General features: G+C 43.3%; 1 protein-coding gene across 1 annotated transcript in view; it reads right to left on the bottom strand.

Annotated features, from left to right (window-relative positions):
• The window catches only part of LOC124798925 (allergen Tha p 1-like), a 30,929-nt gene extending 13,123 nt beyond the window's left edge, over positions 1-17,806 (bottom strand). The window contains exon 1 of the mRNA XM_047262458.1: positions 17,798-17,806. Coding sequence (XP_047118414.1) covers positions 17,798-17,806 — 9 coding nt within the window. The remainder of the gene's footprint in view (positions 1-17,797) is intronic.
• Between the last annotated feature and the right edge of the window lie 219 nt (positions 17,807-18,025).

The raw sequence follows: 18,025 nt of genomic DNA, 5'->3' as shown, positions 1-18,025 counted from the left end.
TACTGCCATTATTGAAGACTATAAATGTAACAAAGTTATGCACAGGTCCCTTGGTTGACGTTTAAAGTGAATAATTAGCTCTCAGTAGTGGCGACGGGAATTCAATACGTTTCATAAGTGTTTGGTAGGTATCCATACATCAGACTTTCGCTGCCATTCTTAACGTAACAGTGGGCTTCATGATTACAATGCCACTATTTACGTACCACGCACCTAACCATTAAAGGGGCGAGGGGTGGAGTGGATAGTCGTGTTTGTGTTCCTCTACGATTCAGCCACCGTACGGTTCGTGCAACCACAACGTATAGGTAGAGAGGCCAGACTAGCAGATGGTTCCGGAAGTAGTACAGAATTGTTTCCATGTAGTTGCAGGAGCAACAGTCTGAATGACTTATGCTGCCATCTGACATAAGCCAACAAGGAGTTGCTGTGTTGGTACTGTGATTGGTTGAAAAGGACGGGAGTCTACAGCCATTACATTTTCCAAGCACATGCCGCTTTAATGTAACGTTTATTGGTCATGGTAGCCCCTTAGATAAAATAATGTGGAGGTTAAATAGTTCCCCACTAGGAATTCCACATGAGGACTACTGAGCTGGTCGTTGTCATTAAGAAAAACAAAACCGTCGCTCTGCAAGTCGAAATAGGGAGTGTCACACACCTTAAACGTAGAGGTGTCCGCAGATTGACGACTGGAACAGCTACATAAGTCTTCGCACTGAATACCATAGCAACAAATTATGTCTCAGCTTACATCACTATTGTCGCTAATTACTCCTTACGGCGGAAGGGCGAGAATACATAACAGGACAGCAAAACAAGTGCGTTTACAGGAATCTCAAAACTAGGAACTACAGCACGTTCTCAAATCAGAATGCCTAAATGCCTACCAGCGATTGTGAATGAACTACGGCCTGAAATATGGAAGCAAAAATCGAAGAAAAATCAAAGGACAAGTCTTTAATGAAGGTGTAAAATTCAGATCAACATAGAAATATATCTGAATATGGAAGCAATTTTCGATACCATGATGGAAACGACACTGCCAGTTTCACAGACTGAATAAAAATAAGTTGTCGTACGACATATTCAACTGATGGGTGGTTGTAATTAAACTGCAGCTACTCACGGTTCAGTGTGGCCTGTAATTATTGTATGGTAGTCAGACCCGGTAATCATGCTAGTGCGTTTTTTTTTTTTTTTCATTTATTGAATTTCAATTCCCCCCGAAGGGGGCGGGCTGGCAGCAGCTTAGTATGCCGCTCTTCAGCCGACAAATTTTGTGACAAAGATCAAGAGAACAAATAATAAAAAACAGGCGATAAAATCGGAGACTTAGAGAGTAACAAGGCGAAAAGAAATCGTGGAACTTAAAACAACAACACAGGGATGATGACGCCAATAAAAATACATACGAAGCAGACAGGGAAAACATTAGACAATTAAAAAAACACGGCGACAGTCTGGATTCTGTTCGCAAAGGACATAAAATTCACCCCTAGCGACAGCATGGTTTCTGTTCGCAACACGAGAAAGACAAACAACACTGAATAGTCACTGGAACACTGCACTAAAAAGTTGGCAAATGTGACACCACAGTCGAGAGCAGGTGGGGGGAAGCTGGACAGAAGATGGGAAAAAAAGGGGGGGGGAAAGGAGAGTAAAAGCGAAGGGGGGAGCCGGGAAAGGAGCTGAAGGAGGATGAGGACCCATAAGAGGGGTGGGGGGCAGACGCGACAGGGAGTGGGGTAGGCAGAGGAGGGGAATACAAAAGGACTGGGGGGGAGAAGGGAGGGAGAGGTGTAGTGGGGAGAAAACAGGACGGAAGGGGGGGGGGGAAGAGGGAGCCCAGGGAGAGGACAGAGGAAAGGAGGGGGATTGAGGATCAGAGTTGATAGGAAGGATAAATGGAGGGAGAGAGGACATCATCCGGGAGGGGGAGTTGACGGAAGCCACCTTGGGAAAGGAGATGGAGGGTGTAGAGATGGAGGGTAGGGGGGACACAACGGTGAAGAAGTGGCAGGGGGCGGGGATGGGAGAGGAGAGGAGCAACCAGGGGGTGAGGGGGTTCCAGACGGCGGGAGGTGTAGAGGATGCAGATATGTTCGAGGAATAGGAGCAGATGGGGGAAAGGAATGAGATCATAGAGGATCCGCGTGGGGGACGGGAGGCGGATACGGAAGACGAGGCGGAGTGCATGACGCTCAAGGATCTGGAGGGACTGATAGAGTTTGGAGGGGGCAGATATCCAGGCAGGACTGGCATAACAGAGGATGGGACGGATGAAGGATTTGTAGGTGTGGAAGATGGTAGAGGGGTGCAACCCCCATGTCTGGACAGAGAGGAGTTTGAGGAGTCGGAGGCGGTTGTGGGCTTTGGATTGGATGGAGCAGAGATGAGGTATCCAGGTGAGGTGCCGGTCAATGGTGAGGCCAAGGTAGGTGAGGGTGGGGGTGAGGCGGACAGGATGTGCGCAGACAGTAAGGGAGAAATCCAGGAGCCAGAAGGAGCGAGTGGTACGACCTACGATGATTGCCTGGGTCTTGGAAGGATTGAGTTTCAGGAGCCATTGGTTACACCATGCAGCAAAAAGGTCAAGGTGATTCTGGAGAAGGCGTTGGGACCTTTGGAGGGTAGGAGCGAGGGCGAGGAATGCGGTGTCATCAGCATATTGCAAGAGGTGTACTGGAGGGGGGGTTGGGGCATATCTGCCGTGTACAGAAGGCAGAGGAGAGGGGAGAGGACAGAGCCCTGGGGCACACCGGCAGAGGGGTAGAAGGTGTGGGAAGTGGCATGATGGATGGTAACATAGGAGGGGCGGTGGGAGAGGAAGGAGGCCACCAGATGGATGTAGTTGATAGGAAGGGCGTAGGTTTGGAGTTTAAACAGGAGACCAGGATGCCAGACACGGTCGTAGGCCTTTTCGAGGTCAAGTGAGACAAAAATGGCGGAGCGACGGGAGTTAAGCTGGAGGGAGAGGAGATGAGTGAGGCGGAGGAGTTGGTCATCAGCAGAGAAGGAAGGTCGAAAGCCACATTGGGTGTTTGGGAGGAGGTGGTTTTGGTGGAGGTGGAGATGGATGCGCTGGGAAAGGATGGATTCCAAGAGCTTGCTGAACACCGATGTGAGACAGATAGGACGATAAGAAGAGGCATCAGATGGAGGCTTATTGGGTTTGGAGAAGATCAGGATACGGGAGGTTTTCCACAGGTCAGGATAGAAGCCAGTGGCAAGGATGACATTGTAGAGGGTGGCAAGGAGGGAAAGGAAGGAGGGAGGGCAGTGTTTGAGGTGGCGGTAGGTAACGCAGTCGTGGCCGGGAGCAGTGTTGCGTTTAGTGCGGAGTGTGAGGCTGATGTCCTGTGTAGTGATGGGAGTGTTAAGGGCAGAAGGCGGGGTGTGGCCCAAGCACTGGAAGCTAGGAGTAAGGGGAGGAACAGAGGTATTCGTACGGTCCATGACATCAGGGAAGAGGGAATAATCAAAGTGGGGATCATCTGGGATGGAAAAAACAACAGAGAGGTGGGAGGCAAAGTGGTTGGCCTTACTGAGGTTGTCAGGAAAGGGACGGTCATTAAGAAGGAGAGGGTACTGGGGGGTGGGGCTGCTAGTGCGTTAATGTGGAAGCTATTTAAGCTGGAAAAAAGTAGTTCCCAATTTGGCCACAAGGTGCAACCCTAGCCCTGTAAAATATCTCACCAACGTTTCCGGCGCTCACATTGATCGAATTATGTAAGCAGGGTTAATAATAAAGTCAGCATTATTCCTTTCTCTCTTGTTTAACATTTTCTGCCCACGTCCTGTTCCTAATCCAATACATATGGTAACATTTCTATGCTTCTTGCATTCACAGCGCCAGATTTGCACCTGGTGGCCAGAATTGGAACTAATTCTTTTGCCAGCGTAAATCGGTTCCACTTTAAAGCAGTAGGATATGTACAAAGTGTCGGTGTCGTATGATAATCACAGCTGACAGTGGGCCTCTGCACTTTAATTGTAACCACATGGTAGGCTTTGAAGAATACAGCTGAAATTAGGAATGCTTAGAAACCTGAAGTCATATATTCCGTATTGAAACTACGGCAGTCTAAGAAAGTGTGAAATGAGAAATATGAAATATTTGGGACCCACGTACAGTACATTATTGTACGAGAATGGCAGCATGGAGCTTCCGACCTTACCCACCAGGCTACTTGTAAACATACTTGAAAAGAAAGAACCTACAGCAGTTCCTATGTCGGTGCTGTGAGCTACCTGTTGTCGACTGTGTCGCAGTGACGGGTGGCGCGGCTTATATGCCGGCCTGGCGTGGCCTGGAGTGGCGGCGTATCGCTCTGTGATTGCCGGAGGAGGGAGCGGGGGTCGATCACCCGACACCTCAGCCCCACTGGTTCACAGCGGGCCACGGCCGGTTACCACCTCCACCACCACGGCCGGTGTTCCACATTGATTACAAGCCTCATTTACCAGTCGTTTTTATTGGTGCGTTCAGGATCTTCCAAACCTTTGTTATTAAATTTTGTGAGTTTAAAAGTAGCTTTCGTTTTTTCTAGGCGAATTCTCCGTCTATGTTGTTCCGGCTTTTAGTATTCCGCACCTCAGTCGGTGGGAGAGGAATTCTTATAGCATCACTTTGTTGCGTCTGTCTGTCTCGGTGCCTGTCAGTCAAACTGTTAAAACCCCTTTTCTTAGAAATGAGTAGATACATAAAGCTACCGAGCGAGGTGGCGCAGTGGTTAGACACTGGACTCGCATTCGGAAGGACGACGGTTCAATCCCGCATCTGGCCATCCTGATTTAGGTTTTCCGTGATTTCCCTAAATCAGTCCAGGCAAATGCCGGGATGGTTCCTCTGAAAGTGCACGGCCGACTTCCTTCCCCATCCTTCCCTAATCCGATGAGACCGATGACCACGCTGTCTGGTCTCCTTCCCCAAAAACCAATCAACCAACCAACATAAAGCTAAAATTTATATTACGTATTATGGTCTATGGTTCCTGACGGGGAAAAAAATTGAAGCTTCTAAGTCAATAAGATCAAAAGATAAGGCCGTGTATGTCTGATATTTGGATGTTCGCAAACGCACTCATCAAAACCTATAGGGTACTTCATGTTGACCTAGAAATATGAAATTTGACAAGAAGCAGAATTTCACATTATAACTAAAGAAAAAAATCAGAAAATTATGAAATCGGAATTATAACACAGGAAAAAAATTCTTTTGGGTTGTTTATTACCTCACTGTCTGTCTATTCGTCCAACTTTTAAGACCTCTTTTTATCAGGAACAGGCAAACGTATCACTTTGAAATTTGTATGTTATTCTAAGGTCTGTAGTCCTTGGTGGTGTAATTAACGTAAGCTTCAAAGTCAATGCAATCAAAAGGTACGCCATTTTATGTCACAAATTTTCGTGCTCACAAACTACCTCATGAAAAGCTATAGGTTATTTGGAAGGAAGCAAGGCCTCACTGTAAATGCAAAGGAAAAAGCCCATAATTCTTCATTTTTAATTAAATCATATCATTCGTTTTTCTCATTTCCTATCCGAATGCCTGCATGTCCTGTTAAGATCCCATTATCTCAGGAATGAGTAGGTGCATATCTTGCCTGCATCGTTATCGTTAACCATCCAGAAATGTCAAGATCCTCAATTCCTGGTATGAATGAAATGTCTGGATAAATAATAAAGTTTGTACGGAACCCTCTGTACGTGAGTCCCACTCACGCTTATGCGGGTTTACTTATTTGTTTATTTTTCTTTTCATTCGCAATGCACGGAATGACTCTGTTGACTCATAACCAGCACCGATTCAGAAAATGTCGCTCTTGTGAAAGACAACTGGCTCTTTATTCTCAACAAATAATGAGTACTATCATCTCAAGGTGGTACTAATTTTCAGACTTCCAAAGGGCGACTGACAATTTTCATCACAGATGGCTTCTATTCAGTCGGACATCCTCTCAGTTATCCGACTGAATTCATGACTTCCTGTTATAACTATCACAGTGGGTAGTATCATGGGAGGTCATCTATTGAAACAGAAATGGTATCTGAGGTTCCCAAATGTAACGTTATAGGCCTTCTGCTGTTCGTAATTATTTAAAGAAATTAACAGACAGTCTCAGTCGCCCTATCAGTTTGTCTGGTCTATGTGGACGAATTGCAGAATAATTTCAACAAGATATCTGCACGGTTGGCCTCAAAGAAGAAATAGTGTGAAGTTGTTCTCACGACTACTAATACATTTCATAAAATTTCGGTTATATGTTAAATAACACAGATTAATAGTTGTAGATTTAAGAATGAGAAAAGAAATTTCGGAATTGTTAGATGACGATCAGTTCAGCTTTAAGAAAAGTGAAGGCACTAGAGAGGCGGTTCTGACGTTGCGATTGATACTGGAAGCAAGACTGAAAGAACATCATCCACAATCATAGAATTTTTTGACCGGGAACTGAATGTCAAAATGTGCAAAATGTTCGAAATTCTGAGGCGAACAGGGGTAAGATGTAGGGGCCGACGAGTAATATACAACACGTACAAGCGCCAACAGGAAATAATGATAGTGGAAGACCATGAACGAAGTGCTCGGACTAAATAGGGTGTAAGTCAGGGAGATAGTCTTTCGTCCCTACTATTCAATCTAAACATCGAAGAAACAATGACGGAAATAAGAGAAAGGTTCAAGAGTGAGACTGAAATCCAGGTTGAAAGGATATCAATGATAAGATTCGCTGATGATTTGCTGTTCTCAGTGAAAGTGAAAGAGAATTACAGGATCTGTTGAGTGGAATTAACAGTCCAATGAGTACAAAGTATGGACTGAGATTAAATCGAAGAAAGACAAAAAGAATGAGCAGTAGGAAAAATGACAAACATAATATAAATATCAGGAACCTCGAAACAGCCGAAATTAAGGAATTTTGCCACCTTGCAAATAAAATAACCCAGAACGGACGGAGCAAGGAGCACACAAAAAGCAAACTAGCACTGGAAAATAGCACTGGAGAGGAGGGGATTCCTAGCCAAGAGACGTCTGCTTCAATTTAAGGAAGAAATTATTGAGAATGTACATTTGGAGAACGGCATTGTATGGTAATGAAACATGAATTGAGGGAAAATCGGAACGGAAGTGGACCGAAGTATTTGACATGTAGTAATACAGAAGAATTAGGTGAACAGAAAAGGTAAGGAGTGGGGAGGTTCTCCGCGGAATCGGTGATCATAAGAACTGGTAATAAGGAGGGCCAGTATGATAGAACATCTGTTGAGACATGAGGTTACTGCTTCCAGGATAAAAGAGAGAACTATAGAGGATAAAAACTGTAGATGAAGAGAGAGATTGGAATACATCCAGCAAATACCTGAAACGTACGCTGCTTTACATGGTGTCGCATGAAACATCATACCTATTTGGAAAAAATAAAAAGAGAGAGATTGAACCAAACACTTTGATATCATCAATACAGACGAACTGAAATCACATAGGAAACATAATGGTAGAGGTAAACCAACTACTATTTATTTTAGAATATGCAACAGAATTACTAAGTAGACTGCACATACTACACCTTTTCTGTATTATTCCTGCACATACTGGATCCTTACCGGGTATGAACGGATAACGTAAGAAAATTTCAAAGAAGGGCAGCTCGTTTTGTATTATCACGAAATAGGGGAGATTTGTCACGCGAATTGTTGTGTCAATCATTAAAAGATAGGCGTTCATCGAAGTGGATACCGCTTAGAAGGATATCTGCGGTCCCATAACATTAGGCGTGTATTTATTTCTCTAGTTTCACTGGATAGATCAGGACAGCGTTCCACTTCTGACGCTTTTGCAGGTACATGCTTTACGCATCTACGTTTCTCAGACGCAGGAAAAATATTGGTGGCATCTTTACCCTCTGATATAGCTGTGCAGAGTACAACACATACACAACGTGAAGGTTCCCCTTTCTGACCCAGGAAAACTAAGGACAAAACTGCATGTTTGCTTCCAGAAGAAAATGACTGATTTGTATCCCTTGTTAAACGTCGAACCAAACTTAGATAAACGACAGATTCCCCCTTGTAAGATTTGCCCTATGTTGTTTCCAATCAATATTGCGTAAAAGCCTTTCAAATGTTTGGTGAAAGGAACGGAGTGAGATATTTTAGCTTAAATCGACAACTTCGGAAATATTCTCGAACAACTAAAATTATTTCACTTGGTTGAACTTCAAATAAACGTGAACTTTCCTGATCTGTAATGATTAGACACTGTTCAGCATTATTTAATTCTTCTGTTCTGTCGACTAATACAATTAATATGACCTTCAAATAACACGATAGCTGTGAACAAAAATGGAACCTGTTTATTGATTTGTTCCGGAAAATTCCAAAATTTATGAATTCGGGAGCAGGAAGTTATTTCTAGCATCGTTTCTGACACAAGATTTGGTGCGGTCTTGGTAGTATTGCTTCTGGTTGACGAAGAAATCGCTGTCGCTCACAAACGAAGCACAATAAAATTCATAAGATTTCGTGCCTGAATTTTTAGTACTGGTGGAAACGTTTCTTTGTAAATTGACTAGATGAATACTTTCTTCCGATATCTGCTATGTAGTCTGTTATGATTATGTTGGACACTTTCACATCTGTTATAGAAAAATAATTGCAGGTATAGTAAGTTCTGAGGATGAGGGACAGATTTAGCTCATATATGTATCAGTGCCGCCGGGCTCACACGAGACTAATTGAGATTTTAGCCTTGCAGTCACCGTGATGAGGTAGAGAAGATAGTGATGCTGTTTACCGGGGCTTCCAGGTCTTTGTGAGATAAAGTGTTACAATGTCCTTTGGCAGATGTTGAGACAGATTAAACACTTCTACCGATGTAGGGAACAGATAGGAGGGTGTGCTGAAACTTAATCCCACCGAGTTTTTCATTCTGTTCTAAATATCGATTCACTTGTTACGTGTGATGCCTACTAGGCGGTCGACTTTGACGTCTCACTGGCGCAAGTTGTAACCCTCTGCTGTCAGAAGGTTCAGAATTGAAGCGTCTAACACGGCGGGGAGTAACGTAACTATGTCGGTGAGTGTGAAACAGCACAGAAAACTGACGGCACGACTTCGTAGACTTCGTCCAAACTGGAGCTCCCTCTCCTTCAACATGAGAATAACAGATCACACGCGAGCGCAGCTACATCAGCAAAAGTCTGACGCCTTGGGTTCACTGTCACTCACGTTCCTCCATACAATCCCGACTTCAGCCCATCCGATTTTCCTGTTTCCAGAACTTAAAGGACACCATCAAGAGTTTAACTTTCATAGTGTTGAAGCGGTGCTAGCAGAGGTGAGGTTGGACTCCATCAACAAAGTCAAACATTCTGCAGTGACGATATGAACAAACTGGTGTGTCGTAGGGAGAAATGTGTTCGCCACCAGGCTAACTGTTGAGAAATAAATATGTAGACATGAAGAATAAAATGTAGAGTATTAATTAAATTATTTAATTAAACTGCTTAGACATTTTATATGAAAAATTAGGAGACATTACTTTTTAGCATGTCCTCGTGTATTTGGAAACGATGGTATACTAAATAAAACTTGACCCTACCGCGTACGATCACATGCAAACGTATATCGATAATCAGTGAGTACTTCGAGATGCGGTTCTCAGAAAGTCGCAGTGATCATTGTAATGAAGTTTGTGACGTGCGCAGGCCATTTTTACGTTCCCAGCTGCCGCCTTGTGATATCGAATTGGTTTTAATGGAACTTTCGAGCTTTTTATGTAATTCTGAAGAGACAACTGGACCTAAACATGAAATCACGTTTGAATATTGATAATATGGTGACAGGATAACAACGTCACAAACCGCTGTTAGGACATGAAATTCCGCAAACGTCTACGCCACTATACGAAACGTGACCAAACACGTTTATTATGTTTATTATTGTGACTGCCAAGTGGTAGAAATTTTGGTATTGAGCTCTGATACATATTCGCTGATGATGCATGTATATTTACGTTTGTGTGTGTGTGTGTGTGTGTGTGTGTGTGTGTGTGTGTGTGTGTGTGTGCGCGCGCGAGCGAGAAGAATGAAATTTTATTGTTTTACAACACGGGTTGCATACTTGGTGATTATCATCATTTACCAATCCACAGACTTTTGTCGCAGATTAGCTTCAGCCACTATAGCACAGATTTGCGTAGACTTTGTTCGCTGAAATTCAGAAATCGTACGAAAGACAACCACAGAAGTGTCGTGTGTCATCTTCGAAGTCTTTTTCGTGCAGTATTACTATTGCCTAATGACGGACAGAGCAAGGAGAACATCAAAAGCAGACGAGAACTGGCAAAAAGGGGCAGTGATGGCCAAGAGAAGTCTACTAGTATCAAACATAGGCCTAAACTGGAGAAAGAAATTTCTTGGAATGTACGTTTGGAGCACAGCATTGTATTGTAGTGAAAGATGGGCTGTAGTAAAACCGGAACAAAAGAGAATGGAAGCATTTGATTTGTGTTGCACAGGAAAATGTTGAAAATTAGGTGGCCTGGTGAGGTAAGGAATGAGGTGCTGCGCAGAATCGGAGAGGAAATCACTGGCAAGGAGAAGGGACAGGATGACAAGACATCTATTAAGTTATCAGGGACTGACTTCCATGGCACTAGAGGGAGCGGTAGAGGGCAAAAACTGTAAAGGAAGACTGCTCTTGGAATACATCCGGCTGATAATTGAGAACACAGGTTGCAACCTCTACTCTGTGAGAAATTCGTGCTGGGCCGCATCAAACCGGTCAGAAGACTGATGACTCAAAAAAAAAAAAAAAAATAGTAGTCTAAGGATTTTCTCGGTAATGTAGTGTGGATCGATCGCCGTCCATTAATGACTCTCCCATACCACCTCTGATGCGCATCTCATGCCGCTGACTGCGATGGAGAGAGTAATCCAGAAACATTTTGTACCATGTAGACCAGCGTGAAAAATGTCCTGTTTGAGGCTTTGTTCGTAGCAGCTGCATATGGCAGATGCTCTCATAAAATTGCTCAACATTCCAACAAGGCTGCTGATCGCCATCTATAAGTTCGACTGCCTCATTGAATTGTTGTGACAGTTTTTATGACAAAATTCGACACAATGCCCAATAATCTTTTAAGCAACATGAAAAGTGTCTGCACAAGGATTCACGATGTTGATGTGGACGACTACTTAATAGTCTCGCTAATGCATAGCATCTCATCACAAAACACTGAAAAAGTGCAGTTTTACCATCGCACAGATCTGCCCATCTTATAGGTATTTGTGACTAATGCTGCTGCCTGATCGGATACATACCGACTCTACCTGGCTCAAAGGGGATCCATGGCACAATAGCTAATAGTAGCTTATTCATAATTCCAGTAGCAGCTTTCGTTACGCTACAAACAGGAGCCCGCTCAGTATTAAGGTGTGAGAGGATGCCTGGTACGAGGCTGCTTGTTCATAGGCCAAAATGTGTACAAACGGTTATCGACACTCCGAGCTGACAGCAGCCCCAAGTAGCAATGATTTATCTACGCAGCAGCTTCTGACTGTACATTTCAGCATCCCAGGAATGAAACTGTCACTGCTGGTCGGAACCGGAATGATGAATATTTGAACATCAGTTGAGGTATCGGCACAACCTGTAATACACAGCTGCAAAACACTTGCACAAGCCGGCCGTTGTAGACGAGCGGTTCTACGCGCTGCAGTCCGGAACCACGCTGCTGCTACGGTCGCAGGTTCGAATCCTGCCTCGGGCATGGATGTGTGTGATGTCCTTAGGTTATTTCGGTTTAAGTAGTTCTAAGTCTAGGGGACTGATGACCTCAGATGTTAAGTCCCATAGTGCTCAGAACCATTTGACCCATTTTTTTTAACACTTGCACAACATGTTGGATTTCCTAGCCTTCTGCAATGAGATAGCTGAGATTTTGTTACTGGGCTTGTGACACCTATAATGGCGGTCCATGGTTTTTTATAAATGTAGAAAAATACTGGAAACAACAGTTCCCTCTCTTATAACAGAGGATGTCATTATTCTACTTCCGGTGGATTGTACACGATCACGTTCACAAGCGAAAAATTCGGATAACGTTCAATAGCTTCTTACAATTCAATAAATGCGTTCAGCTTCTGTATGTTTGTCCCTTCTATCAGTACTCGGTGCAACATCTGTGATCAAAGGTGTTGATTGTCCACCTGTGTCTGAAGCTGGTAGTGTGGTAAGGGAAAGCGATTGCTTATGTTCATTACTTCTATTGCTTATTGCTCTCTCCTTGGAGAATTGTGAAGGGACTGGATAATAGTCGTAGATTACACACCGAAACATTCAGCATAGAGCGAAGCAAAACATTTTTGCCACCTTTGTGCACATTCATGGTTAAAAATAAGCCATGATTAGCGTACCTTTAACCAAATTGATCATGTACTTACTGATGGCAGGCATTCCTCAAACTTTCTAGATGTATGTACTTACAGAGGATTCAGCTATCTTGTAATTGCAAAACTAAGAAATGGAATATCCAATGCAAGAAAAGTCAAAGGGACGCCGAATGTATGTGGTATCGAAGCTAAAAAACGAATACATCTCTGAAACGTGCTCTGAGAAGGTTGCTGAGAATCTTGAATTACACACCCCCAATGTAAATCACAATCTGCATCAGGAATGGAACGCTTACAGGGATTCAGTCATTAAGGCAGCTGAGAAACGCAAGAGAATAAGTCAGGAGAAAAATCTGGCATACATGAAAATGCTGGATAAATCATATACTCGTCTAGCGGTAAGAAATTATCAACACAAAACGAAAGAAGAAAGAAACTGCATCAGAGGAAGAAAAGGGAACGGGAAAACAAGCAGATGGTAGAACTGGAGACAATTGGAAAAACAAACGATGTTAGAAAATTTTATCAGTAAATTAATAGTGAAAGAAGAGCATTTAAGACGGGCACCAACCTGAGTAAAAGTAAAAATTGGACACTACTAACCAATGATCAAGAAGTATTGGAGCGTTGGGTAGAGTATTTCAGTGAACTGTTGGATGCTTCAGAGTCCCCTATCGAAGATATCCCAGTCGTTCCAGAAGACGATGACATAGTACCTCCGCCCTTCCCAAGGAGAAGTGAACAAAGCAACTGTTCGATTGAAGAACAATAAAGCATCAGGGACTGACAATAGAACATCTGAACTATTGAAAGCTGGAAGAGTTGAGCTAAATCGTAGGATCTACAAGACTGTGTGCCTCATCTGGGAAAAGGAAGAGTTTCCAGAAGAATGGAATGTAAGGACAGTGCGTCTGGTGCGTAAGAAAGGAGCTCTATTTGAATGCTGCCACTATAGAGGGATAACAGCCTTTAAATATTGTACGAGTAAAGTACTATAAAATACCCTGTTTAGTGGATTTTCACCTATAGCAGAAGACATTATTGAAAACTATCAATGCGGGTTCAGAGCAGAAAAGTCAACTGTAAATCTGGTATTGGTTCTCCGACAATTAGTAGAAAAGACACATGAATTCAATGTTGGTGTCCACCATCTTTTCATTGACTTTAAATCTCGTATTATACAATAAACCGGGCCAAACTTTATGAGGCAATGAGAGAATTTCTAGTGCCTGGAAAATTAGTGCATTTAATGTAGGTCACCCTAAAGTATCCCCAGTGTACCGCCGGCCGCTGTGGTCTAGCGGTTCTAGGCGCGCAGTCCGGAACCGCGCGACTGCTACGGTCGCAGGTTCGAATCCTACCTCGGGCATGGATGTGTGTGTGATGTCCTTAGGTTAGTTAGGTTTAAGTAGTTCTAAATTCTAGGGGACTGATGACCACAGATGTTAAGTCCCATAGTGCTCAGAGCCATTTGAACCATTTGAACCCAGTGTACCGTGCGAATGCCGTCCAGGCTATCACCTCAGTTTTCCACTCTAACTGGGCTAAGAGAAGGAGATGGGCTTCGCTGCCAAGTTTTCAACCTGGCACTTGAGATAGTGGTACATGAATCGGGTATTCAGACAAGAGCTGCTATCTACTGTAACTCAGTACAATTACTGGGATATGTAGATGACTTGAATGTAATGAGCAGAATACTTAGAGATCTACAAAATACATTTTCAGCTCTTAAATTGAGTGCAGAGAAGATGGACCTGAGAATTAATGAAGTAAATACGAACTGCGCATATAATGGCACTAACCAAACCTTACAGCTCACCATAACCCTTGATGGAATGATATTTGAGCGAGTGGAGTGTTTTACCTGGGCTCAAAAATATGAAAGCAAATGGGACCACCTTTACTGAAATTATCGCTCGAATAACTGCTTCTAACCGACGCTACTTTGGAATGTTGCGACATTTTAAATCTATCACGAGGGACTAAGTGCCGACTTTGCAAAACGCTGATACGCCCAGTACTCACTTATGGCTCGGAAAAATGGACAATTACAAAGCAGGGTGAAAAGAAACAGAGATCAAGTGAAAGAAGTATACTGAGGAGGATTTTTGAACCTGTGTATGAAAATGGGACCTGGAGAAAGCGAAGGAATGATGAACGTCATGATTGCTATAAGGAGGATGATGTAAAGCTCATAAAAATGTTTGACTGAGATGGGATTGACATGTGATGCAACTAGATGAGACAGATTTCGCAAGGAAGGCCTGCTGCAGTGAACCTGGAGGGAGAAGAGAAAGCGGACGACCTAGGTTGAGACGGAGCGATGAGGTTGATGCTGCCCGAGTCGGTTGCCGTAACTGATGGCGGAGTCCAGAGAAGAATGGCAGAAAACTATTGAGGAGGCCAAGTCCTATTCCGGGATGTAGTGCCAGTTGAAGAAGAGGAAGAAAAAGAAGAAAGTTACCTTGTCATAACGTTTAAATGCTTTCTCGAAGGATTAGAAGCAAAGTGAGGTGGTATGAGGTAATTGAACAGCAAAATTAGTTCTCTGGATCGCCGTGTTATTGGGTTATAAAAAGCAACAACATTCAAATCTTTTTCAGCTATGAGTCGATTTTCATAAAATAAACTGTGGTGTCACCGCCAGACACCACACTTGCTAGGTGGTAGCCTTTAATTCGGCCGCAGTCCGTTAGTATACGTCGGACCCGCATGTCGCTACTATCAGTGATTGCAGACCGAGCGCCGCCACACGGCAGGTCTAGAGAGACTTCCTAGCACTAGCCCCAGTTGTACAGCCGACTTTGCTAGCGATGGTTCACTGACAAAATACGCTCTCATTTGCCGAGACGATAGTTAGCATAGCCTTCAGCTACGTCATTTGCTACGACCTAGCAAGGCGCTATTACCAGTTACTATTGATGCTGTAAAACATGTACCGTCAAGAGCGATGTTCACCAAATATGGATTAAAGTATTCAAGCAGCTACGTACGTTTTTTGTTAGTCTCATATCCTTGACCTGTTCCAGACCTCACGCCAGCCTGCGTGAGCTAAAACGCGTACCTTTCGGCTTCCTCTCATAGTGGGTTGGTTGTCTTGCCAATCCACAACATAAACCATCTCTTTCAGGCTCTCAAATTAGTAAAATGGAAAAGTACCGAATTTGCAATACACTCAATGAACAGAAAGAGGAATGAAACACCGGACAGTCAAAGGGAAAGAATCAGGTTAAGATGTGAGTGGAGTGATTGTGAATGTTCGCTGTGGATCACCTAAAACACTTCACCTCGTTACTAATACTCAATATGTAGTAAAAATTGTAAATTTTGTAAATTTTGCTAGTGTCAGAATATACGGTATGAGGGAAAGCATGAGTACCATTCTAGGTATGAGATGCATACAGACGTGTATGTCATTAAGGATATGATGAATGCAGTTGTCCCCTTACTTAGACAGTTTGGTAGAGGTGCGTGGCAATGGGTGAGGGTGGCTGGCAAGATCCGCGAAATATAGAGCAACAGATACTCTTAAGTAAAGCTAAATAAACACAACATACGAACTTTATCGTAAATGTGTAAATGTTTTTAACGTTTCGTTCACGACGCAATGTAAAACGTAATGGAGATAAGAGTCTAAAACGTGTTTTATCGATACTGTGGTTGGTGGAAGTGGGTGATTGTGTTGGCAGATATCTCAATACAATGCCTGATACGAAACACTTAGTTCTCTTAGAAGAAGCTATATTCTCTTTGACTATTCAACATTACCGCACTAGCGAGTATACTCACTTACACAATCCTCAATCTGTTCCATCCGTATTAACATTAAGGTATGCAGACACATTTAATCTTTTAATCATTTTATATTTAACAGTTTTCTTTGAACCGTATTCACATGATAATGTGTGAACACAGTTTTACGCTTCGGTATCTTATCTGGAAACGGAATTATGAGTGAGTAATATTAAATAATCTGCATTAACTAATAAAAGTATGATAATGCTTATACTAACGAAGATTAATGCAAAAGAAGAATAAGCGAAGTGAATGACGAAAACTTGATAAATTATGAAAAGGATTATACTACCTAAGAATAAGTGAAACGTTTGTCCGAATGCACTGTAGTATACTGTTCAATTATTCAAAAAAATGGCTCTGAGCACTATGGGACTTAACATCTATGGTCATCAGTCCCCTAGAACTTAGAACTACTTAAACCTAACTAACCTAAGGACAGCACACAACACCCAGCCATCACGAGGCAGAGGAAATCCCTGACCCCGCCGGGAATCGAACCCGGGAACCCGGGCGTGGGAAGCGAGAACGCTACCGCACGACCACGAGATGCGGGCTCAATTATTCATTTGGTATAGCTCTCAATAAGAGTATTTATTGCTTCATATTTCGCGAAATTTGCTCGCCACGGTCACCCACCGCCTAGCACGGAGACCAAATTCCCTTACTAAGAGCATGAGATCAAGGGTTATGGACCACCACAACCACGTGTGGGTGGAAGTGGGTGGTCATGGAAAAAAGTTTGTCAGTTCGTTCACGGACAAGCCTTTTATAGGTAGACATACATGAGTCAGCATACCTATTGAGCAGCAATGCATCGGCAATGCATGATGGCATGGATTCGACAAGTCTTTAATAGTATTTTGAGTGTTTGTAGTACCAGATGTCTATGCACAAGTCACGCAATTCCTGTAAATTTTTGGCTGGTGGGTTATATGCACGGAGCACATACACAATGGAGTCCCAGACATATTCCATCGGTTCAGCTCTGGCAGATTTGTTGGCCAAGGCATCAATGTGAGTTTACTTACTAGCGTGCTGCACGACTGTAACCATTCCAGTACAATACTGGGCTTGCAGCATGGACAATTATCCAACAGGAAGATGGCACTGACGTTGGGGAAGGCATTAAGCATTTAGGGATGCAGCTGGTCCGCAGGAGTTTTAATGTACTCTACTTCTGCCATGGTGCCTTGGAACAGCTCTACGTGGAGGACAAGGTAAATGACCGAGTGGGCATCCATTTGTTAGTATAACAGCGTATCCGAACAAGACCAACGACCAGCAGTAACAATAAACAAGATTCATCCGACCAGACGACATGTTTCCTTTGATGTACGGCGCAATTTAGATTCAACGGCCGATCAGCTTATTGTTGCCGAGGAGCCCTTTACCTGGTGTCGGGCGATAATAACAATCTGACACACGTCAGAGTAATGTTAGCTGATTTCCCCATTTGCTGCCCGTATCCTCTCTAGAGTGATTCCCTAACACAACGTCTTAGAGAACATTATTGGCTTATTTTTCCTAATATGTTATGGTGGGCTAACTTCTCGGGTGTCCTTCTGTCTTCGAGTCATCCGTCATTTCACTTTACTTACGGCTGCCATTATGGATATCTTAGGGTAATCTACCATTCCTCTGTGCACCGCTTTCAGCGTCTCGTGCCTTACATGCCACCAGGCAAACATTCAGTCTCGCGGTGGTCGTCTCGTCATTGTTTACGAAATTAATTTAATACAATGAAATGAAATGAGTAGATCAATGATGATTAAACTGTTGGAGAATAAGTTACATGAAATGATATCAGTGCAAACTGAACTTTCAGT

The sequence above is a fragment of the Schistocerca piceifrons genome, chromosome 5, assembly GCF_021461385.2.
Source record: "Schistocerca piceifrons isolate TAMUIC-IGC-003096 chromosome 5, iqSchPice1.1, whole genome shotgun sequence".
NCBI classification, from domain to species: Eukaryota; Metazoa; Arthropoda; class Insecta; order Orthoptera; family Acrididae; genus Schistocerca; species Schistocerca piceifrons.
Note: the sequence above shows the minus strand (reverse complement) of the source record. Positions and strands in the feature narration are given on the sequence as shown.